The 26,120-nt window shown below is 47.8% G+C and overlaps 2 protein-coding genes across 5 annotated transcripts in view; one reads left to right on the forward strand and one right to left on the reverse strand.

The window, feature by feature from the left end:
* Positions 1–7,212: 7,212 nt before the first annotated feature.
* Positions 7,213–26,120, reverse strand: part of LOC149744624 (uncharacterized) — a 29,532-nt gene continuing 10,624 nt past the window's right edge. For 2 of the 3 annotated variants that reach the window (XR_016390953.1, XM_089902975.1), the window contains 3 exons: positions 12,529–16,725; positions 11,919–12,019; positions 7,213–8,156 (listed from right to left, as the gene is read on the reverse strand). Coding sequence is in view for 2 of the 3 variants with exons in the window: in XM_089902975.1 (XP_089759101.1) it covers positions 8,049–8,156; positions 11,919–12,019; positions 12,529–12,997 (678 nt within the window). In the remaining variant the exon portion in view is untranslated. The other variant, XM_089902976.1, reaches the window with a different exon arrangement.
* C20H19orf12 (chromosome 20 C19orf12 homolog) lies at positions 12,786–22,790 on the forward strand. 2 transcript variants are annotated; one of them, XM_022585890.3, is made up of 3 exons: positions 12,786–12,880; positions 16,993–17,162; positions 21,734–22,790. In XM_022585890.3, the coding sequence occupies exons 2-3, from the start codon at positions 17,003–17,005 to the stop codon at positions 21,997–21,999; spliced, it is 426 nt and encodes a 141-aa protein (XP_022441598.1). In that variant the 5' UTR covers positions 12,786–12,880; positions 16,993–17,002; the 3' UTR covers positions 22,000–22,790. The 2 variants fall into 2 exon arrangements, with proteins under 2 accessions (XP_022441598.1, XP_022441596.1); XM_022585888.3 differs by lacking the exon at positions 12,786–12,880 and adding an exon at positions 12,979–16,879.

Raw genomic sequence — 26,120 nt, forward strand, 5'->3', positions numbered from 1 at the left:
AAGGGGGAACGGGGAATTGTTGCTTAATGGGTACACAGTTTCTGTTTGGGGTGATTAAAATCTTTTAGAAATAGTGATGATTGCACAACATTGTAAATGTAATTAATGCCCCTGAATTGTACACTTAAATATGGCAAATTTTTTTGTGGTGTATATTTTACCACAATAAAAATAAAGGCTGTGATTACAGTGTGATCCTGCTTATCATAAAGAGATAGAGTTGTTGCTCTACAGGGAGCGAAGACCGGGTACATCTGGTCTCAGGGGATCCACTGGGCGTCTCGGTGAGTCTGTGTCCTGCAATAAAGGTAAATGGGCAATCACAGCAGCCATGGGCCCCAAGACAGATCAGCTGAGGACTTAGAACTCTCAGCGGTGGAGGTGTGGTCACCTCACCAGGCACACAGTTTAGACAAGCTGAAGGCTGGCCAAGAGGGAGGGAAGTCTAGGATGTCCGCTGTGGAAAGGAGATAATGACTATCGGTAACAGCTCTGGGGCCATCCATTTACAGTAGAGATTTTGGTTGGCCCTCGCCTTGAAGACTTGGTGACAGATTGGATTTAATGCAGGGCATGAATGGATCTGACTGGTACAAGGGATGGACTGTATTAGACATATCTTGTGCTCTGCTCCACATCCTCATGGCTTCCACTCTGCTCCAGCTACGGCTGTGGTGGATGGTCTTGGGCAAGCTTCAGCTTACCTGGTCCTGACTGCACCTTGCCCCAGTTGTGTTTTTGCTTTTGGCCCCGGGGTTTCCTTAATGCTGTGGCATGCGATGGCGGAAAGACCCCATTCAGCCTGCACCCCACATGTGCAGCCTGGAAGTACAGGAAATTAACATTCCCTGAGAGTTGTCAACCAATGTGGGGCAGGCAGAGATTTCTGAGAGGTCTTTTATATGTCCCCACAGGATCCAGTCCTGGTTGCCGACAGCAGTGACCAACTAGCCTTAATAATGCATCTCCCCCTTCCCTGTCATTTCCTCTGGTTCCTCATCCCTGTTCCTGGGATCCCCTCTCAAATAAGCTACCTTCCTCCAAGTCTTTTTTTTTTCAGGTTCTGCTTTTGGGAAGGACCCAGGTAAAGACAGTGTCTCCAAATCTGACTTCCCCTGGAAAATAACTGAAGTCCATGAGTGGGATTTCTGTCTGTGTCAGGCTTAAAAGGATAAAAACATAAAGTACTTAAAATACTTGGTGTTTATCATAGAGACCAGGGTTCTGTAACTTTCAGCCAGTCTTGAAATTCCATGTGATCACAGGGTACACAAATTTATCAAATTGAGAACATATAGAAAAATGTCATCATAGCATAAATAGTGAAGACATAGGTCATTTTCAATGTACAGTTCTCACTAAGTGAAATGCTTAGTTTGTTAGATTAAAAGCGGCTGTGTTTGAGCTCTCCCAAGTGCCAATGGTTCCTGGATTGCCTGATCTCTAGCACCCCCTAGTGGTATCTTCAATTCATGTCCTGAGCTCAGCACCGAAGTTTGACTTCGGCAAAAGCTGTTAGTGGAAATTTGTTATAGGAGCGGCTACTTTTCATTGCTTTTTCTCTAAGGAGAGATCATCAGGTGTTTGAATCTTTGGAGGATAAATGTGTTCCACCTCTTTGTTTAAAATAAAATTTCAGGCTTCCCTGGTGGCACAGTGGTTAAGAATCCTCCTGCCAATGCAGCAGACACGGGTTTGATCCCTGGCCCGGGAAGATCCCACGTGCCGCGGAGCAACTAAGCCCGGGCGCCAAAACGACTGAGCCTGCGCTCTAGAGCCCGCGAGCCACAACTGCTGAAGCCCGTGTGCCTAGAGCCTGTGCTCTGCAACAAGAGAAGCCACCGCAATGAGAAGCCCGCGCACCGCAACGAAGAGTAGCCCCCGCTCACCGCAACTAGAGAAAGCCCCCGCACCGCAACGAAGACCCAACGCAGCCAAAAAAGAAAAAAAGTCATGTATTATGCTTTGTTTCTCCGGCAATTAACTGTTGAGTGTCCGTGTGGTCTGTAGAAGACACCATGCCAGATCATGAGGTTTCAACTGAAAATGCAACACCTTCCCAGGATGAACATGAGGAAGGGCGTCAGACCAGTGTCCAAACAGGTGTTTGCAAGGAGACAGATGCCGCTGTCTGCCTTAATCCCTCATCAGAATTCAGCATCCTACCTGGCTCAGGAACAGATACAGGGAGCATATGCTCTCTTTATAGTTCCCCCCACAATCGATTTCAGTGCATCTGTACACGGTGATGTGAACTATCCTAAATGTCTTATAAAATAAAAAGACACCTTTGCCTTAATCAGGGCTTAGCAGCTTTCAAGGCAGTTGAGTTAAGGCTTTAGCACACTCCAGTGGGGTTGATTCTCATACACTTCGGGTAATTCATATGCATGAGAAGACATCATCATTTTGGGTGCAGTTCTGAAAGGAAGTATTAAGGGCGAGAATTTGATTTTAAGTGATGGGAAGAAAAAAAAAAGGTGTGAATTTCACTCCAGACTCTGCAGAGGATGAAAGAAGATGTTATATTTCTGTTTGAGGAGTTGCAAATCACTCCAGAATGCCCTCTGAACTTCTTCCTCAGTCCTCCTGTCTACAGAATGGCTGGGATTCACTCAGTTGTGCCACCTCTCTGATAAACAGTCTTTGAGAACAGACAATCTTAGAAAGCCCCTAAAGTCACTGCATGGACAACAAATTGTTTTGCAAAGTGACAGTACACCAGAAGACCTCGAAAAAATGTTATCAGCAGTCTTGTGGGTACGTATGTATATCTAAGTATAACCAGAATGAAAAATTGCTATTAAAAAAAACAGAAATTTTGTGCCTTCTAAAGAGAAGGGGGAGTGTAATTCATTATGGGAACAGAGTAAACCTTTATACCCGTGGCTTCCCTCCATCTACAAGAATGCTGGGTATGAAGCCTAAAGTTTTGACGATGCTAAAGGTAAGGCCTTAGTTCAGAGCTTTGGACCCCTAACTACTGAGGCCTGGATGAGCATGTTACTGACATTGGCTATGGGAACGGGAGTCCAGGAAGAGTGTGGAAATGCGTTGAGGCTGGTCCATTGGGAAGAGAGTAGTAAGAGACCCAATAAGCTGAGGAGAGCCTGGCTGGGCCCCAGTAACTTTAAAGAATCCGGATGACTCAGTATTCCCTCTCAGGCCACTTGATGGACCATGCTGTTTCATGTAACTCCCTCTGGAGGCTGCAAGCCCTTAGTCAAAGTCGGCAGCACAGGGCGCCTTGCATTAGAGATGCTTTCGGGAGGTTGGTGGGAAGCTCTGGAATTCCCTGTTCATTCAGTCCAGGGAAGCTAGGCAGGAAGAGGGCTGCTGATGCAGGAGCTGGGAAGGGAGGCTAGGAGAGGGGCCAGGAAGAGCCAGGCTCCAGGGACTTCTGCTCAGGAGAAATGGAGTTTGTTTTCACCACACCTATCAGCAGTCTCTAGGATTCAGTGCTGCTGTTCTACTGTCCGTGGATTGAGAGCTTGAGTCACTTTTATTTATTAATGGGTGACTTCCACTAAGACTGAAAGACTTGGGGAACCAACAGGCTGATAACTATTAAATAATTATTACTAACAGTAGTCATTAGTGAATACCAATCACATACTAGTCATTCTTTAGGCACTAAAGACCCAGGAGTAAATAAAATATAGTTCCTCTCCTGTGGATCTCACATTCTGGAAGGGAGAGTGTTGTATACATGAGGGGTGGTCCATGAGGGCTGTGATGATATCAAAAGTCCATTTTATCTAGGCTGTTATTCTACTAAAGGTTTGGCTTGCAGCCACCTTAATGCAATGCCTGCGTCATTGGAGATTTCCAATTTGGGGAGGACCAAGGTATACAGACCGCCAACCATGGCATTCAGGGCTTAGTGTCTTTCCTGAATCCCCCAGGTGACAGCACTGCCTATAGCATTATAGCCCTAATTGCCATGTGTTTGTCTCCTTATGTCTCCTCTCTCCAGAATGTCAGGGAGCCAAGAGGGGGATCTTGTCTCCCTTGACTACTGCTCTATTCCCCAATCTGGAGGTGAGGCCAGCACTGAGAGGACCCTGAGTCCATGTTTATTGCACAGATAAACCGGCTGTGCAATAAACACAATAAACTGGCTGGGCTGTTTATGGTGATGGACCATTTAAGTTTGCATTGACAAGAAAGACAAATAAGAAATGTTGGCTTTAGGCACATAGTGTTCTCCTCCAGACCCTCAAAAAACCCCTGCCGAACAATATCAGTGATAATCACTTGTGGTAACCAGTCTCTAAGATGGCCCTCAATGATCCTCCAGTGCTTGTATTTGTACCTTTGTGTAATCCCTTCCCATACTGACAAATGCTGGACTGCTTAACCAATAGGATGTTGAGAAAGTGATGGTGTGTAACTTTCAAAGCTAGATCCTAAAGATATTGTGGCTTCTGCTTTGTTTCTTGGATCATTGGCTCTGAAGGAAGCCCACTGCTTAGTTATGAGAATGCTCAAGCTGCCCTGTGGATAGGCCCAGGTGTCAAGGAACTGAGGCCTTGGAAATGGACCCTCCTGTCCCAATCAAGCCTTCAAATGACTGCACCCTCATGAGAGACCGCAAGCTAGAACTGCCCAGATAAAGCACTCCAGAATTTTGTGAGAGATATTAGATGTTTATTGTTGCCTTAAGCCACTAAGTTTTGAAGCAATTTGTTATGCAGCAATAATAACAAATACAGTGATGTTATGCTGTTCCTTAATCCAACTATTGACACTTCCTCAGTCTTATGAAAATTTTAGAAAAGGAATTTTAGAAAATATTCTCTTTTTTAAAAGTTGCAACATAAACCCTAGTAAACAGTGTGCTTAGTTTGCAAATACCACTTTAAGAGAAGCCCTTTAACCATCCAGCTCTTTCTGACTACATTGCCTCTGAGCCCCTCCTACATGGAGATTCTGGAGCTTCCACCGCAAGAAAGGGAGGCTTAAGAAAGGAGAGGGCTGATGTTCTAGTTTATTCCCACTGCTACGCGAGACAGCCAGAACAAACGAAGGGCGTCCTGGGAGTTGACTATCCGGCCCAGCAGACAGGAAGCTGGGATCTGGCCAGCGGGAGAGCTTCCCTTTGCCCACTGTGCACCCGGCTCAGGAAGAACTATCTCAATAATAAAGGAAAGGAAGCCATTATTTAATATAAATAAAACAAAAACTCGGCCATAATTCATTTGTTTTATTTAAAATGGAATGCAAATTACTTGATGAAACTGAGCAAAAATCAGCCCTGTGAAAACAACGGGCATTGTTGGGAGCGCTTCCCATTGGTCTCAAATCCACGCACGATATTCCAACCGAGCTGCACTGCTTCCCCACCGCGCACACCCGCGGGCCATGCCCTTTGTCTGCTTGCTCTGTTTGTCGCTCAAGCGGAGCCAGCACGGCCCTTTCCCCCGCTGCCCCGCAAAGACTGGCCCCGGGCCTTTGTTTTCGGGGAGGAGCAAGGCACTGGGTGAGCGGGCGTGCCGCCGACCTGGGCCCGCGCGAGTGCGGGCGCCGATCATCCCCGCGCGCTGAGCATCCCTGCCGCGGCCCCGCGCCCCGCTGTCTGCCGCATTATCGGAAGCCGCTTTGCTCGCATTGTGTGGGCGGTGTAATCTCTGAGGGTTCAGGAGATACTTTGAGGAGCTTACTTGGGTGGAATCTCTTGTCTCGCTCTGATCACTCTCCACTAGCTGCTGGCACCGGCAGGGCCTTCACCAAGGCGTGGGCCTGTGATCCCAGCCAACGTGGCTGTCTCCCGCCTTGGGCCGTGACAGCAAAGCGTGATGGCAACTGAGGAAGGCAATCCTACGGCGGGGATTTCGACCAAGGAGAGGCGAGGGCCTAGGACCTGGCACCTGCCTGAGCCTCGGGCAGGGGAGGGGATCCCTGGTAGAAACGACTACTGGGTGCCCTCTCCGCATGCTTGAAATCCTAACTTACAGAAACTGCCAGAGATAATATATGTTTATCTCCCCAAACCATCGCCCCAAAGTCTGCCTTATCAGGGCCTGAACACTGAGGTGAATGAAGCATCATTTACCTGAGGTCCACAAGCGCATAAGCATTGATGGGAACACAGGACAAGTCTCTGCTTGCTTAACAGAAATGTGGCCCAGCAAAGGGGCCAAATGTGTGCAAAGCAGTTCCCTTTCCTCACCGGTTTCCATCCTGAAGTCAGGGTTTTATTCCCACAAGGCAGTTGACATTTTGCAGTGAACAGCCACACTGTGGGATGGGAGTGGGGGGAGGAGAGGAGGTAAGACCCCAGAGACCCCATCTCCCAGTGCCTCTGAGCCTCAAAAGAATGCTTTGAATTCCAAAGTCCCTCTCTTCTGGGAGCTCCAAACTACCTGATTGTTTTCTACGTTGGAAGATTCCCTAAGTCTCCTCTCTGATTTTCTCCGCGTTTACTCTGTGTGTGTGTGTGTGTGTGTGTGTGTGTGTGTTTACCCACCCCCCAGGCTTCAAAGGCATTCAGCACCCAATGCTCAGCACCCCCACCCCCAGTACCCTCCAGGGTCTCCTCCCTTCCCTGTTGGAGCGTGTGCTGTGGGAAGAACAGAGGCTGGGAAACCAAGAGGTTTGGACCTTTGTTATGATTCTGTTACTAATGCCATAACCATGGGAAATCCCTTCCTCTCTCTTTCTTGGGGAGCCTAAAGAATCATCTAGAAACCCAGGAGCATGGATGAATTAAGGTCTTTCTAGTTAAAGGCCATGACTGGAGATCCTCTGTTTTCCCCAGGGCCCAGGACTTGTCCCTCCATCAATAGTTCTGGACTCTAAGCCGGGGAGTGTGCTCTACCAGGGGCACGTGGAAATGATGGCTAAACTCAGAGGCACGTCCTGATGGTGCTGGACCTGTGCACAGATATTTTGGGACTTTTCATAGTTCTTAAATCCTACAATGTGGACAGGTCCACTGGGTCTAGAGCTTGACCTGACGTCTGAGATTTCAGAATCACCTTTTCCCCTGAGGTGGGATCTTCCTATGGGCCAAAACCATCACGTTGGAGCCAACAAACATGCTTCCAGGCCCCAGCTGGGGGTCTGAGGCCAGTAAATTTATCAAGAAAAACTCCAGCCCCCATTCTTCTCCCCCAATGGGGCCATCACCTGAAATAGGCTATTACCAACTTTGTGCTTGAAGTCTCAACTTCTCTGTTGTCACTCTAATATTATTTATTCATTCTCAAATATAGTTTATTAACTTTATTTAATACAAGGGCTCTGGGAATTTCTTCTGCAATAATAATAAAAGTTATGCAGTGCTGTGGACTGAACTGGGTGTCCCCAGATTCATGTGTTGAAGTCCTAACCTCCAATGTGACTGTGTTTGGAGATGGGGCCCGTAAGGAGGTAATTAAGGTTAAATGAGGTCATAAGGGTGGGGCCCTGATCTGATAGGATTAGTGTCCTCATAAGAGGAGATAGTAGAGAGCTTGTTCTCTCTCCCTGCATGTACATAGAAGAGGTCATATGAGCACACAGCAAGATGGCAGCCGCCTGCAAGCCAAGAAAAGAGGCCTCAGAATGAAACCTATCTTTGCCAGAACCTTGCTCTTGGACTTCTAGCCTCCAGACTGTGAGAAATAAATTTCTGTTGTTTGAGCCACTCAGTCTGTGGTATTTGCTACGGCAGCCTGAGCAGGCTAATGTATGCAGTTATATATAGAACAATCTAGATGGCATTTAAAAAAAAAATTTCTGTGCACCACACGCTAAGAACAAACAAACAAACACCAGGGGTAACTTTTCATCCACAGTATGTACTGGAGCAAAAGAACACTTTCTGCCATTGAACAAAATCCCAAAAATAGTTTAAAAAACCCAAAAAACTCAAAGCACCATTAAAGTAAAAACTACTTGGGAGAAAGAATTTCCATCCTATGAACAATTTGAAATAAAAACTTCAGAATCATAATAGTGACTCTACCATAATTTTCTGTAATAAAACATCTATTATAACAGATATGGCAATACAATAAAAGTCCTATTGTTCCAGAAACTGTATTATAACTGAAACAGGGTAATTATAGAAATACTTGCATGAGAATTGCATGTTCAACAGAACCATTGAAAATCATTCTTCTCAGACTGAAAATAAGTCTTCTGGGTACAGAAGAACTCTTCAGTGAGATCTGAAATGGAAGACAAGGTGGATTAAAAAAAAAAAAATCTTTTATAGCAGCATAACCTTCCAAAGCCTCCTCAGGGCCATCTGTAACATGTCTCCAAGGGCCCATCCAGCTCTGAGTTCCACACTTTTTTTGGAATACTAAAATCTAATAGTAGATTTTGAAGTAGGGCATCTCTATATTCTTTCAACAAACAGATTTTAGGGTGAATCTCAGTTCTATCAAGTTCATTTTGTAAATTCTAACTTAGAATTTCTAGCTTTTTAGAACAGCTGACCCCTGGAACTTTCTGCAGAAATCTAATCGTATGTTGAAGGCATTGCTGGTACCGCCACTCCCCCTGCTTTGTGGTTTACAAAGCACTTTTCCACTCTCTTACTCATGTAGACCTCACAGTAATCCCAGGTTGCTGAGAGCGGGAATTCTTATCCTTATTTTAGAGTTGAAGAAATTGAGATTATCCGGATGAAAGCAGGGACAGGGAGATTTGTCTGGAAACAGTATTTGCACCGTAAGCACATTGTTTTTACTTAGCTTGTCTATTTATTTGATATGGCTTTGGGGAAACTGACAAAAATGACAGAGGAGTAGGGGGCCAGAGGGCCTGCAAGCATCCCTTGTCACCACTACTGACTTCTAATGTTCCATGCCAAGGAACTTGTTACTTGAAAGTCTGGGGACCTGAAGGAGATTCACACAGTGATGATGGTGGCTGAGGGACCCAGGGAGTGGGCCAGGAGGAAATAATAATACTAATCATGACAATGAGGAGAGCACACACTCAACACCATGGCAAATATGTCGAGTGGTGCTAAGTAATGACTAAAGGGACAGGATAACCATCTACAAATATGTGAAGGGTGTAAACAGCAAGGAAGAAGATGAATTACTTATTTAGAAGAACAATGATGAAGCCCAGGAGGAGCTCATTACCAGTCCCAAAGCCACCTTGTCCCTCAACAACCCTTTCGGAATTAAGCTCTCCCAAGACTAAAGGCAGGTGGCTGGATGGTCCCCTGTATACAACAGGCTCGACACAAGGCATGGCTGAGAGTGGTATTTTTAGCATGCTTGCAGGTACCATGTGCATGCTGTGCATGCTTGGATAATAATCATCATAGCTGGCATTTGCTGAATAACTGGTGTTATGGATTGAATTGTGTCACCCCCAAACATATGTTCAAGTCCTAACCCCTGGTACTTATGAGTACGCCCTTATCTGGAAATAGGGTCTTTGCAGATGTAGTCAAGTTAAGATGAGGTCAGTAGGGTGGGCCCTTACTCCACTATGACTGCTGTCATATAATAAGAGGGAAATTTGGACACTCACACAGACACACAGGGAGAACATCATGTGACAGAAAAGGCAGAGATGCAGCTGCAAGCCATGGAACACCAAGGATTGGTGGCCACAACCAGAGGCTAGAACAGTCAAGGAAGGATCCTCCCCTACATGTTTCGGAGGGAGCATGCCCTGCCAACTCCTTGGACTTCTTTTTTATTTTTTTAACACATTAAAAACCATTCACTTTTATTAATTAACAATGGATTAATTGTGGATCTTCAATGATCCTCAATCAAAATTCAGATTATAAGAATTCAGAAACATTCTTGTTCCTCTGATATAATGATCTGAGAATCGTGATTTTTATGGTTTAAGTAACAGAGCTAATTATTTAGTAAACAAAGATGTATATTATTGTTAGACAATAAGTTTCCCTTTTGAGCCACCCAGTTTGGGGTACTTTGTTATGGGGCCCCAGCAAACTAATACACCTGGTATGTGCCAAAAAGTGTGTTGAACACTTCACAGATGAAAGGAATGGAATGCATCCTGGGGGAAGGACTGGGAGGTGAGGAGACCTCCTTTGCCTCCAGGGCTAAGGACTCAGAAGTCCTTTCAGCCCCACATGTCCTGGACCCAGCATGTGGGGCTGAAACCTCTCCTGACCCAAAACCTTGGCTCTGTGAGTGCCTTGGGACAAATGACTGTCTGCGAGGCTAGATCAAGATCCCCAGGAATCCTTAAGCACCAGACAGACTATGGTGCTTCCTTAGAGGTCATTTCAAATAAAAAGAACACATTTTAGTTTTGAAAATGACATCTGGTTTACTCGTATGCTCTTATTAAGAGATTGCAGGGGTTTATGTGTGTGTCCTGTGCTTGGATCATCCAGCCCTGGGTCTGGGCAGGGTTATCCTGAAAGAGCTGTGTAAGTTGGGAGCTGCCTCACTCATCTTCTGGAAAAGGGGAGAATGAGGGCGCTGGCCTCAGGGGACCCCACCTGAGTTCTGGCTCCATCTGGCTCTCTGAACAAAACCTAGCACCCTGGGAGATTGTTGGGTCTACCAGGAAGAGGGTGCATTATGAAGGCTGGGGTGGAATTGAATTTCCTGCCACTCTGGGCGTATGAGGCTCACATTTGGGAATTTGGAGGTTCATTTTCATAACCTATGATGTAAACAAGAATGATCTAGATTCCTACACATTACCTCCTTTAATCTTCAGAACAATCCTATGAGACAGGTACTATTATTACTGTCATTTCCCAAATGAGGAAACTGAGGCACAGAGAAGTTTCCCAAGGTCATCCAGCCAGACCTTAAGACTATAAGCATTATGAAGGCACTAGCTGGATGCTGGGTCAGTACACAGTCACCACACCAGGATGGAGACCCCACTGTGCACCTCATTCATGGGACCTCCTCCACTTCGCAGGAGGTCCAGCTGCCATTATGAGAATGTGGTACCATGTGTTATATTTATGGGCTTTGGTGTGTGCATTTTATGACTTTATTCATATCAGAATGAAGTTCCCAAGTTGCTGATGGGTTGTACGTTTGCATGGCTTCTTATAGTTAACCTTCTCTAGAGGGTCCCCAACTTGAAGTTTCTTTCCCTTCCAGCATCTTTCCTTCCCCACTGTCCTCTCCTCCCCATCTCTGGGGAAGTGAGCAGGCCCAGTTCCTTAATGTGCCGCCAGAGCGAGCTGCCTGCAGAGGAACAGGAGAATCTCACCCAGGCCCATGCCTGGAGACACCCCAGGGAGTTGGGCTATTCTTAACTTTGGTTAATTTTCACTCTTGAAAGTTACCCAAACTCATACAAAAGCTCCTATTCAGGATGGGGTTATTTCACTGTGGCCAGGGGAACCCTGGTTAATGCTTTAGGCCCTTTCTCACAATGGGGACAGAGGGGAAACAGAAGTGACAAAATGATGATAAAGAATACAAAGTTTCAGTTAACTAAGATAATTAAGTTCTAGAGATCTACTATACAGAATAGTATCTATAGCTAACAATACCATACTGTACACTAAAGTTTGCTAAGAGGGTAGATCTTATGTTAAGTATTCTTACCACATCCCCAAACACAAATCATCATAATAATAAAGGGGGCTGGACGAAACGTCCAGAGGCGATGTCTGTATTTATGGCCTTGATGGTGGTGATGGTTTCATGGGTATAAACTCATCCCTAAATTCATCAGGTTTTGTATACATTGAATACGTATAGCTTTTTGTATGTCAGTCATACCTCAGTAAAGTGAGATATGTATCTATATATCTATAGTTCACAAACAAACATACCCAAAGTACTTACCCATTAAAAAAAAAAGAAAAGTAACAAAATTGTTCTGGTAGTGTGAAAGAGGCTCACCCTCTGGATGCCCACAGCACCCAGGAAAGCAAGGCAGAGTGCTGGTTACAAGCAGGGGCTTTGAGGCAGGTGGACCCAATATGGAGTCTGGACCTTGATACTCACTATCTTGGTGGCCTTGGGTAGATCAATCTCTCCGCGCCTTGCTGCCTCCCTTCTCCTGTCTGTAATATGGCAGTGGCAACCATGCCTATGTTGCAGGATTGCTGTCAGGATTGAGTGAGACAGTGCAGGGTAAGCCCCCAGAAGTCTTTTTCAGATTTGAGATGGTTCCAGGCCAGATCTTGTCTGGGGGGCTCGGAGGAGATGGGGGGAAGCCTTCTCCATATGCCCCCTAAAGTAGTCCCTGGCCCTTCTGTTACCCACCACCCTCAGCCTTTGCACCCTCCCAAGAGCCTCCCCAACCTCAGCTTTGCCCCGAAGCTGCACCTCCTCTTCCCTTGGAACCCCAGAAGCACAGGTGGCGCTAGGCCTTTGCAAAGCCCCAGACCCAGATGCCGCCGGTACCCGCACTGCGGCCAGCTGGTGTTTGACTCTGCCCCGACTATTCACCGAATATTAATTCAGCGCCTTTACTTGTCAAGGCTGCCGTGCTCTCTCCCGCGCCGGAAATGGGGGGAAGGGAGGGGTCCTTAGGTCCTGAGCGAAGGGCCAAAGAGAGAAAGGGTCTCCCAGGAAAGCCCCGGGCTTGAGCAAGGTCCAAGGGAACCCGGACCTAAAACGGATGTGGGCGGTGTGGAGGGCAGGGGTGCGCGCGGCCTCGGGGCCCCAGCGACCCCACTCCAGGTGCCGCATCCGGGAGGGCCGCTCCCGGAGCCGGGCCTGGGCCGAGAGCGCGGCGGCGGCAGCGGCGGCGGCGGCGGCGGCGGCGGCGGCGGCGGCGGCGGCGGCGGCGGCGGCGGCGGCGGCGGCGGCTGCGGCTGCTGCTGCGCGACCAGGTGGGTGGCGCCCCGGAAGGCCCAGCGCTGAAGAGCCGGAAGGTGGGAGGGTGGGGCCTGCGCGCCGGGAGGGGCGGCCTGGTGTCCCTGCGCCTGGCGGCCTGTGACCTCGCGGCGCCGCCTCCGCAGGTAAAGGTCTCCGAGCTGCTGGAGCAGGGAGGGGGAGGGGCGCCCGGAGGGGCTGGCGTGCCAGCTGGCCGCGGGCCTGGCTCTCCCGTGCCGGGCGCACGCTCTTCGTGCATTCATTTTCCATATGGAGAATCGGGGTACACGGAGGGCTGTGTGTGCGTGTCACCTCCTGCAGGAACTCCTGTGTGTGCGTGTGCCCGCGCGTGTGACTTCCCGCAGGAACCGCGGTGCGTGTGGCTGGTGTTATATCCGCAGGGCGGAGCACCCTTGGCCTTGCCCTCTGGGAAGAGAATCTGGACGCTAGTTTAGAGGTGATCAGGAAGGGATGTTACTGATTTAGGGGCTGGGGGAGATTAACTTTGTGGGGACTGGTAGCTTCTTTAGCCTTTAAAACAAACAAACAAAAGAAATAGGAATATTTTGAGAGGGTGTGAAGCGACCTGCTCATGGGCCAGGTAGGTAGGTAACGTGTGCTCTGCTAGGGTCCTGCTCGGCTCTGGCCTGCGTTGCTGCAGATGGCGGCCCCAATGTGGCTTGTGCTTTTGATTTTTCAGGAGAAATCACAAGTCTGAGGTGTATGTGAAATCTCTTGATTTTAAAATTCTGGCAACTAATTCGTTTTTAAAAAGTCTGTGGGCTAATCTGACAATGTTTACTGATGGGATCCAATCTTTGCCCTGGGGCATAGAGAGGTGGAAAGACACGGTTTATAGGAGCCAGTGGGCACACTGGAGCTTTGTAAATTTCACCAGCAAAGTAGAAAGTACTGAGGATTGCAGGTGGGCAACATCACTCTGATTCTTAAGTGGCCCTGCTTTTCTAATTTTTAAAAAGAGCTGTGTGCATGGAGGTCTGTGTTAGCTCTGCAGCCTTCCTCTCCTCATCTCTCACAATCTGGTCCACCTCAGAAAGCCAGGCTATAGTCTCAGGGGTGGGCTCATCTCCCTCTCCCCCAGATCCCTGCTGTAATCGGCAGACCAGCCTGGGTGCTTACACGAAACCAGGGCTTCACGTTGGCATTTGCCTTCCCTGTGGCTGGCAGATGGGCTTCCTGTGACCGGAGCCTGTTTCGTGGACAAATCTGATTCTGAAATAGGTGTGATATGGGGGGAGGCACACTCCCGCCCCATTGAGGTCTGTCCCCATCAGAGTGCTCCTGTCTCCTCCCTCCTCACCCGCTTCTCTACTGCTTACAGACAAAGGCAGCTGGAGTGGGAGAAGGAGAAGCAGGACCGGCTTCCTTTCTCAATCTGGCAGCCCTGGAGAAGTTGGGAGGCTGAGCTTTTTAGCAAGGGCTCAGGAGATAGGGCTGCAAACCTTTCTTCCCCAGCAAGAGTCTATTGATGCTCTAACTTCTAAATGATTCTTACAAGGAAATTAAACCAGCATTCCCTTGGATGGAGGCAGCCACAATGCCACCTCTCTACCCATGGTGTGGAACCATTGAACCCAGCTGGAATCAGGCCACTTCCTTGCCTCCCCTCCCACACACCATGACACCTGCTAGCTCTCCAGTCCTACAGAGCTCTGGGCTTGTGCCTTGTGCTGGCCCAACTGGGCTAAGTGGAGGTTGGAAGTGGCGTTTGCACAGTGATGTCTCATTAGCCCCTGTGGGTTTCGACCTAAAGTCATTCAGAGCAGGTTGGAAACTGTTTTTTTGGTTTTTGTTTTGTGGGTTTTTTTTAATAGACAGTAGAGGGTGAAACGGGTATATATCTATTTCCTTCCTCTTTTACATACCTTTTCTTGCTGTGCAGAAACTCTTTCAAGAGTACAGATCCATAATTCTGCAGAAAACCTGTTTTAGGAGTGGCATCTGGGCAGAGTACACTGGCCTAGAAGCCAGACTTGCAGATCAAGCATGGCAAGGCTCAAGGTCTTCATGCCTCTGGGAATGGGAGGCTCATTGCAGCCTCCAGAGGGGCCTTCGAGGGACCTGTGCTTCATCTCCCTTTTTTCAGCATAAGTGACAGATAAAAAGCTGGATATAAACCAGAGCTAAGCTAGAAGGTGACTAGATATTTTACAGGAGGATTTTTAGCTTTTTGAAAGGTTTTACCATGAAATTAATTCCTTTGGTTATCTTAATATGTACTTGAAATTAAACATTTTGTTTGCATAGCTTTACAGGACCATGGCTTTTGGGTAAATCAGGTTACTCTCTCTCCCCCCACTTCTGAGTGCAGTTCCTTCGCTGTTATTAATGCTATAATGTTATCTTGACAGTTGTGCCTGGAAAATTCTTGACCTCTGGAAGGGTGGAAGGGGGCTCTCTTGCAGGGAGGAGGAGGGGGCATGTGCTCTGTCTACACGTGGTCACTGCTGGTGAGCAGAGGGGCCTGGAAGCTAGCAGGCATTTTAGCAGACCCAGGACACTTGGGAGACAGAGCAAGGACAAACACACTTGAATTCTCCTCTAGTCCATTGGGCAACCCTGCAGGACTGCCCCTCCACTGCCTCTCACACCCCTGGTGAACAGACACATCTGGGGGATGCCTCTTTGCATTTCTGAACTCAAGGACTGAGTAACAGACGTCAGACATCTTGAGTCATGCTCTCATAGACTCTTGCTGTCCAAAGTGAGGGCAGAAGATCACCTGAGGGTGCTTGTAAATACAGAATCTCACCCTGCCCATAGGGGCCGTGTTTAACAAGATCTTCAGTGACTCCTGTGCACTGGTGGAGAATCACTGATGTCAAGAATATAAAAGGAAAAGAGGGGAAATTTACAGGGGCTGGAGCACAGGATCCCTCTTACCTCTCCTGGGACTACAAAGACGTTCTGACTGGTGATACAGGAGATCCACAGATTTGTTCTAAGGGCTGAGAATTCTCTCTTGGGATTGGGAGGATAATTTTACATTAGAGACTAATTCTGGATTATTCTTGGGTTTAAAAAAAAAACCTCATATATCCAAAAGATATTGAGTAATAGAGTCTGCTCCAAACTTCCACAGTCGAGTTCCTTTAGTGAATGTTTGCATGTCTCAGCCTTAAATGAAAAGGGGAGTGTTGGTGAGAAAGGAAAGTGCCCATCAAGCCTTGGGTCTAGCCGAAGCTGGAAGGAGAATCACCTGCTCATTGCTGCTTTGATTTTACTTCCTATCCTGCCAGGTGGCCCATCAGTGCCAAAGCTCTCCATTCCCACCAACCTTGGGGCGGAGCCTGCCCTGCCCTCACCCTTGCCCCTGCCTGTCGTTTTCCTGCTAGTGTGGCAGACAGTTTCCTGACCCCAGAGAATTTTTCTAAAGGTCATTGTTCCAAAGTACACCCATCCATCTGTCATCTGTCCATCCATATGCAAACCCCTGGAATTCTTTGATTTCTTTTATTCTCTGGTTGTTTCACCTTACTACATCATCCTGTCCTTGCCTTTGATGTCTCATGAGTAGAACTGGATTGACTCTATGAGTGGTTGCTTATAGAAGCCAGTGGTGTATGTTAGGAACCAAACGTTCATTTAGAGCCATCATGTCTGAGAGTCTGCAGTGTTCCAGACTCGCTCCAGGCACTTTGCTTCCATTCTACTTACACTTTGCAAGAATCCAGCCTATAGGTGGTTTATCTCCATCTTACAGGTGAAGAATCTGCCATTCTGCTCAGGGTCATCCAGTGGGTGAAGGCTGTGTGGTTGCAGAGTCCTGTGCTTTCCCCTTCTCTGGCTTGGCGTGGGCAGAGATGCCCTGTCACACAGGAGACGACCAGGGGCTGGGACTTTGTGCAGTCGGCCAAGGTTTGCGCTCGGGGATTGCCTGAGCCAGCTGAAAGGCCCTGATGCAAGAGAGCTCAGACTTGCCTCACTCGTGATGAACTGGTGGAACATGTGGCCAGTGTTGCTCCTTAACCTGTTGTAAATCAGAAGTTAATCAGAGGGCAGAGAAGACCTTTCATCCACCCTGCTGATTCAGTCTGCTTATTAACTGAAAGCTGCCCTGCTTTCTCTTTGGCAAAGGACTTGGCACATGACCGGGGAGTGCTGTCATCGTGCATACAGCAGAGGTACTGTTCTGTACCAAAAATGGGGAACCTTCCTTAAAACTTTAGGAAGAGTAACATTTGGGTAGAAATATGCTTCACTCATTAAAACTCTCCTTTGGAATGCTTCCTTCAAGGTCTGCTGCGATGCCCGTCGCGGTGGAGGACATCATGAGGCTGCTGTGCTCTGTCTCTGAGGAGAGGAAAATGAGGGCGGCCGTCAGGCACTCCGGGAGGGGCGCCCTGGTCACAGGGGCCGTGGCCTTCGTTGGTGGTTTGGTGGGCGGCCCACCAGGACTAGCCGTTGGTAAGTGCAAGTGCCTCACAGGGACAGTGCAGTTGTTGGGGAAAAAAAGACCTTTGAAACCTCAGAGACCTCATAAAAGCCTCTGCCCTGTGTGAGAAGTTTGTTGAGTTGAGGTTGCTTCTGTGAAATGATCTTTGGGTACATAAGTCATCCTGTTAAAAACACAAGCTTCTGTGTGAATGTCTCAGAAGTGCAGGGCTCTCCCAAATGGCATCTGTCATGCAGCCCTGGAGGACACCTTTCCCCCCAGGGATGTGTCCTAGAGTCTGAAGATTTCAGGGTATCCTGGGTCCCTTGGACAGTCTCCCTCCCCCCATCACCATTACACATCCAGAGAGGAAGCTGAGATTTGCCAGGCACCTACTGGGGGCTGATGCTGTAGAGCCACTTTACATAAGCTCGTTCCCAGAGCGCTTCCCCATTCTGAAAGCAAGCAGTCCAACGCAGGAAAAGCAATAAGCTAACTCGTGGAGTGATCACCCCTGTCCCCTTCTTTTACCACCTGCTTCTGTTTGGGAACCCGTTTCTGGCAATAAATGAAACTTTGGCTGATTTTCCCATCATTCATTGTTGCTAGAATGAAGTTGCTTCCTTTGGATTAGGAACCGGAAGAATTCCTCTGTGGCCCAAACCATGGGCTAGGGGTGGTGTCAGAGAGCTGGCTGCTGTCCAGGTCTGACTTGAGGAGGGGCCAGATAAGGCCTCCCTCGAGGTGCCTCAGATGGACTCTGCAACACAGGGGCATCGGCTCAAGGCATGGTCTGCTGCATTGGGCTCAGTAAATATTTACTGAATGCCTCCTCTGTGCCAGGCAGCCTGTGGTGGGATACAGGGCCTGGGAAAGCTCACAGTCTGGTGGAAGTCCTTTCTGTATGGCTTGCAGTCTTCACATGAATACAGGCTGGAGAGGTGACCACTTTTCTGCTGAGGTTGGTTTCTGTGTCCCAGCTCACCAGTAAGGCTTCCTGCTCTGTTCTTCCCTCTGGTAGCAGGATTGACATTCAAGGACACTGTATTAAGCTGAGCCCACACCGGGGAGAAAAATCAGGCTGTGGGTGGCCCCAGACCTTCCATCTATGCATTTCCATTTCCAGACTCTGTGAATTAGTGAGTCTTGACTTCAGCTTCTTGCCATCCAGGAAGTAGCCCGTGAGGGAGGAGACAAGGCCATTGCCTTCTTCCTCAGTGACATCCTGTATCTTTGTCCCACCCCATCTAATGGGCTCAGGGAAGGCTAGCTGGGATCATTTATCACATAGCTGTGCCCAAATGCCATTTTGGGAGGACATATTTTATTCAGATTGAGTAAAAGCTGGTAGAGAACAGGATGTCTGCAAAGAGAACCCCAGGGATTCCCTACTTGCAGCCCCTGGTCATGGGCAGGAGCATCATTTTACCCAGAAAACAAAGGAATTTTCTCTTCTCCAAAGACTTGGTAATTTTCTGGTCGATATTTCCTGGCGACTTTTTGCATTAAGTGCTGCTCTAAATCAAATATTGATGTTCTCACCAAGGTTTAGTGCACATGAGTGCAACTCTTATCAGCTCTTAAGTGTTTCACTGGTGTCATGGGGAAAAGTTCAGTAAAACTTGTAAATGACTGGCCCTCCCTCCCTAGAATGCTCCCTATTTTCAGACTGGGGGGAAGCTGTCTAAGGGCAGTGTTCAGCCTCTAGGACATGAGGCTGGCTGGTCCCCAGAGAAGGTGTGTGCTACCAGGTGCCTCCATACTTGGTTTCCTGAGATGGTGCAAGATTTACTTACTGTTGGCTGAGTCCAGCTTGCAGATGGGTTCTCTGTGGCCTGGGCTGCATTCTTTTAGATAAACTTTTTATTTTGGAATAATATTAGATTTACAGAGAAGTTGCAAAGATAATGCCGAGAATTCCCATATATCTCTCACCCAGTTTCAGTTCCTATATTACCAAGGCACACTTGTCAAAACTAAGAAACCAACACTAACATTACTATTAACTATTCTTCAGACTATATTTGGATTTTATCAGTTTCTGCATCCATGATCTTTTTCTGTCCCAGACCCAGCACAAGACAGCACATTGCACTTAATTGTCATGTCTCTTCAGTCTCCCCAGTCTTGTTTTTTTTACCCCACTTTTTTTGATTCTTTTCCCATATAGTCCATTACAGAGTATTGAGTAGAGTTCCCTGTGCTGTACAGTAGGTCCTTATTAGTTTTCTGTTTTATATATAGTAGTGTGTATATGTCAATCCAAGTCTTCCAGTTTATCCCTCCCCCTTACCCCCTGGTAACCATAAGTTTGTTTTCTACATCTGTAACTCTTTCTGTTTCATAGATAAGTTCATTTGTACCTTTTTTTAGATTCCACATATAAGTGATATCATATGATATTTGTCTTTGTTTGACTTACTTTACTCAGTATGACAATCTCTAGGTCCATCCATGTTGCTGCAAATGGCATTATTTCATTCTTTTTTATGGCTGAGTAATATTCCATTGTATATATGTACCACATCTTCTGTATCCATTCCTCCGTCGATGGACATTTAGGTTGCTTCCATGTCCTGGCTATTGTAAATAGTACTGCAGTGAACATTGGGGTGCATGTATCTTTTTGAATTATGGCTTTCTCCGGATATATGCCCAGGAGTGGGATTGCTGGATCATATGGTAGCTCTGTTTTTAGTTTTTTAAGGAACCTTCATACTCTTCTCCATAGTGGCTGTACCAGTTTACGTTCCCGCCGACAGTGCATGAGGGTTCCCTTTTCTCTACACCCTGTCCAGCTATTATTGTTTGTAGATTTCTTGATGATGGCCATTCTGACTGGTGTGAGGTGGTACCTCACTGTAGTTTTGATTTGCATTTCTCTAATGATTAGTGATGTTGAGCATCTTTTAATGTGCTTTTTAGCCATCTGTATATCTTCTTTGGAGAAATGTCTATTTAGATCTTCCACCCATTTTTGAATTGGGTTGTTTCTTTTTTTGATGTTCAGCTGCATGAGCGGTTTGTATATTTTGGAGATTAATCCCATGTCGGTTGCTTCATTTGCAAATATTTTCTCCCATTCTGAGGGTTTCTCTGGTCTTGTTTTTTACCGCTTTGATACTTTTGAGGAGTACTGGTCAGGTATTTTGGAGAGCTCCTCTCAATTTGGGTTTGCCTGATGTCTTTCTCACGAGTAGACTGTGGTTATGGATCTTTGGAAAGAATACCGTGGAGGTGCAGTGCCCTTCTTGTCACACATTTCAGGGACATATGACACCCACAGGACCTCCCTTGTGATGCTCACCTTGATCACCTGGCTAAGGTCATGTCCGCCAGGTTTCTCCACTGCAAAGTTACTGTTTCCCTTTTCCATACTCTACTCTTTTAAAGAAAGTCACCAAGTCCAGCTGGGCTGCGTCTTTTCAATATCTGATTGCCGATATTTAAAAATCAGGGCTTCCCTGGTGGCGCAGTGGTTGGGAGTCCGCCTGCCGATGCAGGGGACACGGGTTCGTGCCCCGGTCCAGGAAGACCCCACATGCCGCGGAGCGGCTGGGCCCGTGAGCCATGGCCGCTGAGCCTGTGCATCTGGAGCCTGTGCTCTGCAACGGGAGAGGCCACAGCAGTGAGAGGCCCACGTACCACAAAAATAAATAAATAAATAAAACTCATAAGACTTTTAAAAGATACATACTTGGTATTCCATGTGGCAGCAAGTGGCTGGCGTAGGGTAGCCATGTCTCCTTTAGACAGCGACCTGTCTCTCCAGGTCACCATAGTCCCACTCAGCTTGCTTCAGTCCTTTCAGCTACCTGCCTGACCCCTGTAAGCACTTGAGTTTGAGACCCCTGCTCTAGGACATCTTCCTGTAGCAGACTGCACCTGACCTGGTTAAATAGAACTTTCCATTGATACAAGGTCTTCAAATTCCAAAATAGTGTGCTTTAACTTTGATAATAAGAAATTGACATTTAAAAATAATGTTTGTGCCCTTTTGGGGTAGCAGAAAGAGAAGTAGTTGAATACATTAAATTTGTTATTTATCATCATACAACTTTGGAGGGGTTGTATGAAAAACATTGTTTCAAGAGAAAATACCTCCTCATCTGTCTGCAGGGTCCTTTATAACCACGTGGTTCCACTGGAAATTTCAAAGTTCAGGGCTGAGACTCATATTAGCCATCCAGTGGAGGAAACTCAGCCTCACCACTGAGATGGTTCTCCCTGAAAATGCATTTGCTTCTCAGCCCTGTTCTTTGAGATGAGAGAGATTTTTATGAGAAGCATGGAAACCTTCCGCCCACGAAGAGGATTTTAGTTAGCACAGCTCTCAGGAGGGGAGATGCTTTGTGTTGCACTGTGAGCGCAGAGCTTAGGGGAGGGCATGTTTGGGTGTCAATTATCTGAGCCAAATCGACCAAAGGCCACGTCAACCTTTGCCCTCTGCCCTCCTGGCGGAGCAGGCATGAAGCCAAGCCCATTCTGACCCGCTCATGAATGTGCCCACTCGTCACAACGGTAGATGTGAACTCAGCGAGAACCTGTGACTATCGTTTATGAATATAAATGACCGACTAATTGAGTCCTTCCTGTTTTCTAGGGGGGGCCGTCGGGGGTTTGTTAGGCGCATGGATGACAAGTGGACAGTTTAAGCCAGTTCCTCAGATCATAATGGAGCTGCCACCTGCCGAGCAGCAGAAGCTCTTTAACGAAGCCACTGCCATCGTCAGGCACCTGCAGTGGACGGACGCCGTGCAGCTGACCATGCTGGTCATGGGCAGTGAGGCCCTGCAGCAGAAGCTGCTGGCGATGCTGGCCAACTACGTCACCAAGGAGCTCCGGGCGGAAGTGCAGTACGACGACTAGGCCTCTGCTCCGGGACGCGGGGTCCATTTAGATGATTCCCCCCGACTCATGGAAGGTGACTGGGGAGCTGCAGGAAGCCCCACATCATCAGAATATTACCCTAAACTGTAGCGAAATCTCCTGCTGGAGAGGCTGGGGCTGTGCCATATCATGTTCTGGAATTATTTGAGAAGATGCCGTGTTTTGTGGCTGTGTGCACCTGTGTGCCCTGACAACCCTTCAGCTGGGAAGCTGGTGAACAGTAAAGCCGTGACTGCTGCCGCGTAGCGGCAGTTTTCTGAATCTACTCTCACACAGGAGCTGGAAGAAGGTCTTCACGTTCAGCCTTCTCATCTCATCGTGTGAAGATGACGCCTGTCCAGGCAGCCGTTGCAGGACCAGCCCTCCCTTGGGACCTTGGAGCTGTCCCCTGCTGGAATCATGTTTACCTCTTGAATGCCCCTTCCCCACCCAGTGACTTGTGAGTGGTCTCAGGGAGGGGGCAGTCGGCCTGCTGAGTGAAGCCACAAACGTCAGTGGCACCCAGCCCCTCCCCCAGTAGCTGCCCGACTGGGCTCTCACCCTCCCAGGGGCTTGCTTTCCCCATCTGAAAAGTCATAGTAGTTCCTGAGTTCTGTTTTTTAAATTAAATATTTTCAGTAAATTATTGCTCTTTCTGAAGTGGTAGAATCATAAACTTTCTCTAAGAAATGAGTCCACCCTAAGTTTCCCCTAATATTATTTTTGCTTTGCTTTCAGAACCACAGTTTGACAAGTGTCATCAAACTACAATAAATGTTTTCTGAACAGTCCTTTTCTCCACCTATTTGTGTAAAGTGTCTCTGACATTTGAAGTTGTACACATGGAGCACAAGGGAAGGGAAGGTGTCAGATTTGTGACTTTAAAGAAGGAATGAAAGCTCCGGATTCCAGGGCCTGCGACCTGACTTTCCAGGCTGCTGTGGTGCCCTGTGCTGCCTGTGAGCACACACTGCCCCGAGCCTCCCTGGCAGCCACAGGATGTCCCTTGGGTCCCAGGGGCCTGGCAGGAAGCTGCACTGTCCTCCCTGCTGAGCAGAGTCAGTATCCCGCACCTCTGTGTGTGTAAAGAAAACTTCAGGGCAAATTAGAACCCAGGGTGATTAAGGAAGGATCAAGCTTTTATCTCAGAAAAGTTCCTCTTTTTTTTTAAAATAAATTTATTTATTTATTTTTGGCTGTGTTGGGTCTTCGTTGCTGCGCGCGGGCTTCTCACTGTGGTGGCTTCTCTTATTGCGGAGCACAGGCTCTAAGCACGCGGGCTTCAGTAGTTGTGGCTCGCTGGCTTCAGTAGTTGTGGCTCGCGGGCTCTAGAGCGCAGGCTCGGTAGCTGTGGTGCACGGGCTTAGCTGCTGCACGGCATGTGGGATCTTCCCGGACCAGGGATCAAACCCATGTCCTCTTCACTGGCAGGTGGCTTCTTAACCACTGGGCCACCAGGGAAGCCCAGAAAAGCTGCTCTTTATCCGGCCTTATCTAGCACACATCAGGTGCCCTTTACAGGCCACACTCCTGGGGTTGATGAAGCCACTTTGGACATTTGCACTGTTTGGGTTGATGGGGGGCAGGGTGGGGTCCTTTTAGATGATTATCCTGACTCATAGAAGGTGACTGGGTAGTTATGGGGGGCCCCACCAATTCAACTCGTGTGTTGGGTCCTACTCTGCCAGGCCCAGGGGACACAGGTGGTCCCAGCTCGGAGGTCCTGCACCAGTGTCCCCTGGATTCCCTTCCCTGGCCTGCCTACCTTTACCCTTGGGAAAACCACTCTCGGGAGGAGATGGCCTGACTCCTGACCAATTTGGGGTCAGATGAAGCAGGCCTTACAGAATAAAGTCACTGGCCTAGCCAGGTCCTGGGTGACTTGCGGTAGACTTTGGGCCCAAGAGGAGTCCAGGCCTTGAGTCTCATCTCCCTCAGGAGCTGAAAGCACTTTCCTTGCTTTCCCCTCACACTCTACTCCCAGCAACTGTGGCTTTAGTATTTCTGCATCTTCTTTGAAATTTTTTCATTTATTTATTTTTGAATAGGTAATACAAGCCTGGTACAAAACTTAGAAGACATCAGAAGATACAAATGGAAAAGGAAGGCGTCCTCCTATACTGACCCCTGCTCCAGCCCCCTTTCTAGATACAGCCACTATACCAATTTCTTGTACATTCCTTTAACTCTGTTTTTAGATAGTCATTGAATGAATAGTATTCTTTTCTTTTATTTGTCAGTGTTCATTGCTGAAAACAGAAAAATCCAGAAAAGTATAATGAAATAAGAACCATTAAAAGTATCACCACCCATGGGACTTCCCTGGTGGTCCAGTGGTAAAGAATCCGCCTTCCAATGCAGGAGATGAGGGTTTGATCCCTGGTCGGGGAACTAAGATCCCACATGCCTCCAGGCAACTGAACCCGTGTGCCACAACTACTGAGCCCGCGCATCTCAACTAGAGAGCCCACGCGCCCTGGAGTCTGCACGCCACAACTGGAAAGAGAGAAAACCCACACGCCACAACTAGAGAGAAGCCCGCCTGCCACAACGAAGAGCCCACGCACTGCAACGAAAGATCCCGTGTGGCACAACTAAGACCCAGCACAGCCAAAAAAAAAAAAAAAAGTGTCACCACCTAGAAAGCCACTGTTCACAAATTTGGCATATTTTGTGCAAACCTTTTAATGCTATGTATGTGTATTTCTAACATATTTGCATCTTTACTGTTTAGACCTTTTTGAACACTCTTACCAATTAACATTAAATAACATTTGTGATGTATTTTGAAATCTCTTGTAAACATGTGTAATGGCTTTATAATATTCCACTGCACTAAACCACATATACATACCTGCTGTAGTGTCCTTTCTAGGTTTTCACTATTAATAGTGCTGCATTTTTGTGAACATTTTTGTGTGCATATGTTATGCACACAGAATATGTTCATATTTTCGATTATCATAGATAGTCTGTAAGATAGATTCCTCAATTGCTGGATTAAAAAGTATGTAATATTTTTTAAGGCTGTCGTTCTATTCGGTCAAAATTCTTTCCAGAGGGGCAGTATCAATCATTTGCTCTCCCAGCAACAGGTTTTGGGGGTGCACATCTCATCACATCCTCACCAAGAAGTAGAATGAGAGTGTCTTAAAGCTCTATTAATTTAATGGGTGATTACTGACATCTTGGTTCGAGTCATTTATCTTTGGATTATGAGTGGGGTTGACAAGGCCAGGGTGACCACCTGGCGGCCACCTACCCAGGCGGTGCTGAGAGCCCCTGGGCCCCATGGCCCAGGCTTGGCAGAGAGTGAGGGGGCCCTGGCCTGAGCAGAGGGCTGGCGGGGCGGTGGCGGCTTGTGGCCAGGAAGCAGCAGGAGAGTGCCAGCAGCGGGAGCCTAAGGAGGCAGCTGAGGAGGAAGCCTTGGTGGGGGACCCAGTAATTATACAAAGAAACCTTCTGCTCTGGGCCGGTTATTAACCTGCTTCGGTGTTGACGCGACAGTGCCGAGTGAGATTTTTCCAGGCAGATGGTGTATTTTTAGCTAGAATGAACTTTTCTATTTTTCTGGTTTTTGGAAGCAGACACCGGGGTGTGTTGCAATGCGGGAGGACTGGGGCTTAGGGTGTGGAGGAAGGGTCCTCTCCCCGTTACTTATTGAGAGGTGCCATCTAGTGGGGAAGCGGGTGCATCCTTTCTCTTCTTCCCTCTGAGCCGGGCCTGTCGAGTCTCCAGCCAGGCCAGGATGTGGCTCCACAAGGATGATGTTTTATGAGTTCCCCTTGGGAGGGGGCTGGGGCCTTCCTGAGATTTTTTTTTTTTTTTTTTTTTTTTTTTTTTGCAGTACGCGGGCCTCTCACTGTTGTGGCCTCTCCTGTCGCGGAGCACAGGCTCTGGACGCACAGGCTCAGCGGCCATGGCTCACGGGCCCAGCCGCTCTGCGGCACGTGGGATCTTCCCGGACCGGGGCATGAACCCATGTCCCCTGCATTGGCAGGCGGACTCCCAACCACTGCGCCACCAGGGAAGCCCTTTCCTGAGGTTTTAATAAGCTATGAACAGAACATCAGCCATGTCTGCTGCAACCTTTTTGTATATAAACCAGAATGTCTCTCAGT

Source organism: Delphinapterus leucas, chromosome 20 (assembly GCF_059928025.1).
Source record: "Delphinapterus leucas isolate spDelLeu-1000000601 "Yukka" chromosome 20, BTC_Dleu_Yukka2, whole genome shotgun sequence".
In the NCBI taxonomy this organism is placed as follows: domain Eukaryota; kingdom Metazoa; phylum Chordata; class Mammalia; order Artiodactyla; family Monodontidae; genus Delphinapterus; species Delphinapterus leucas.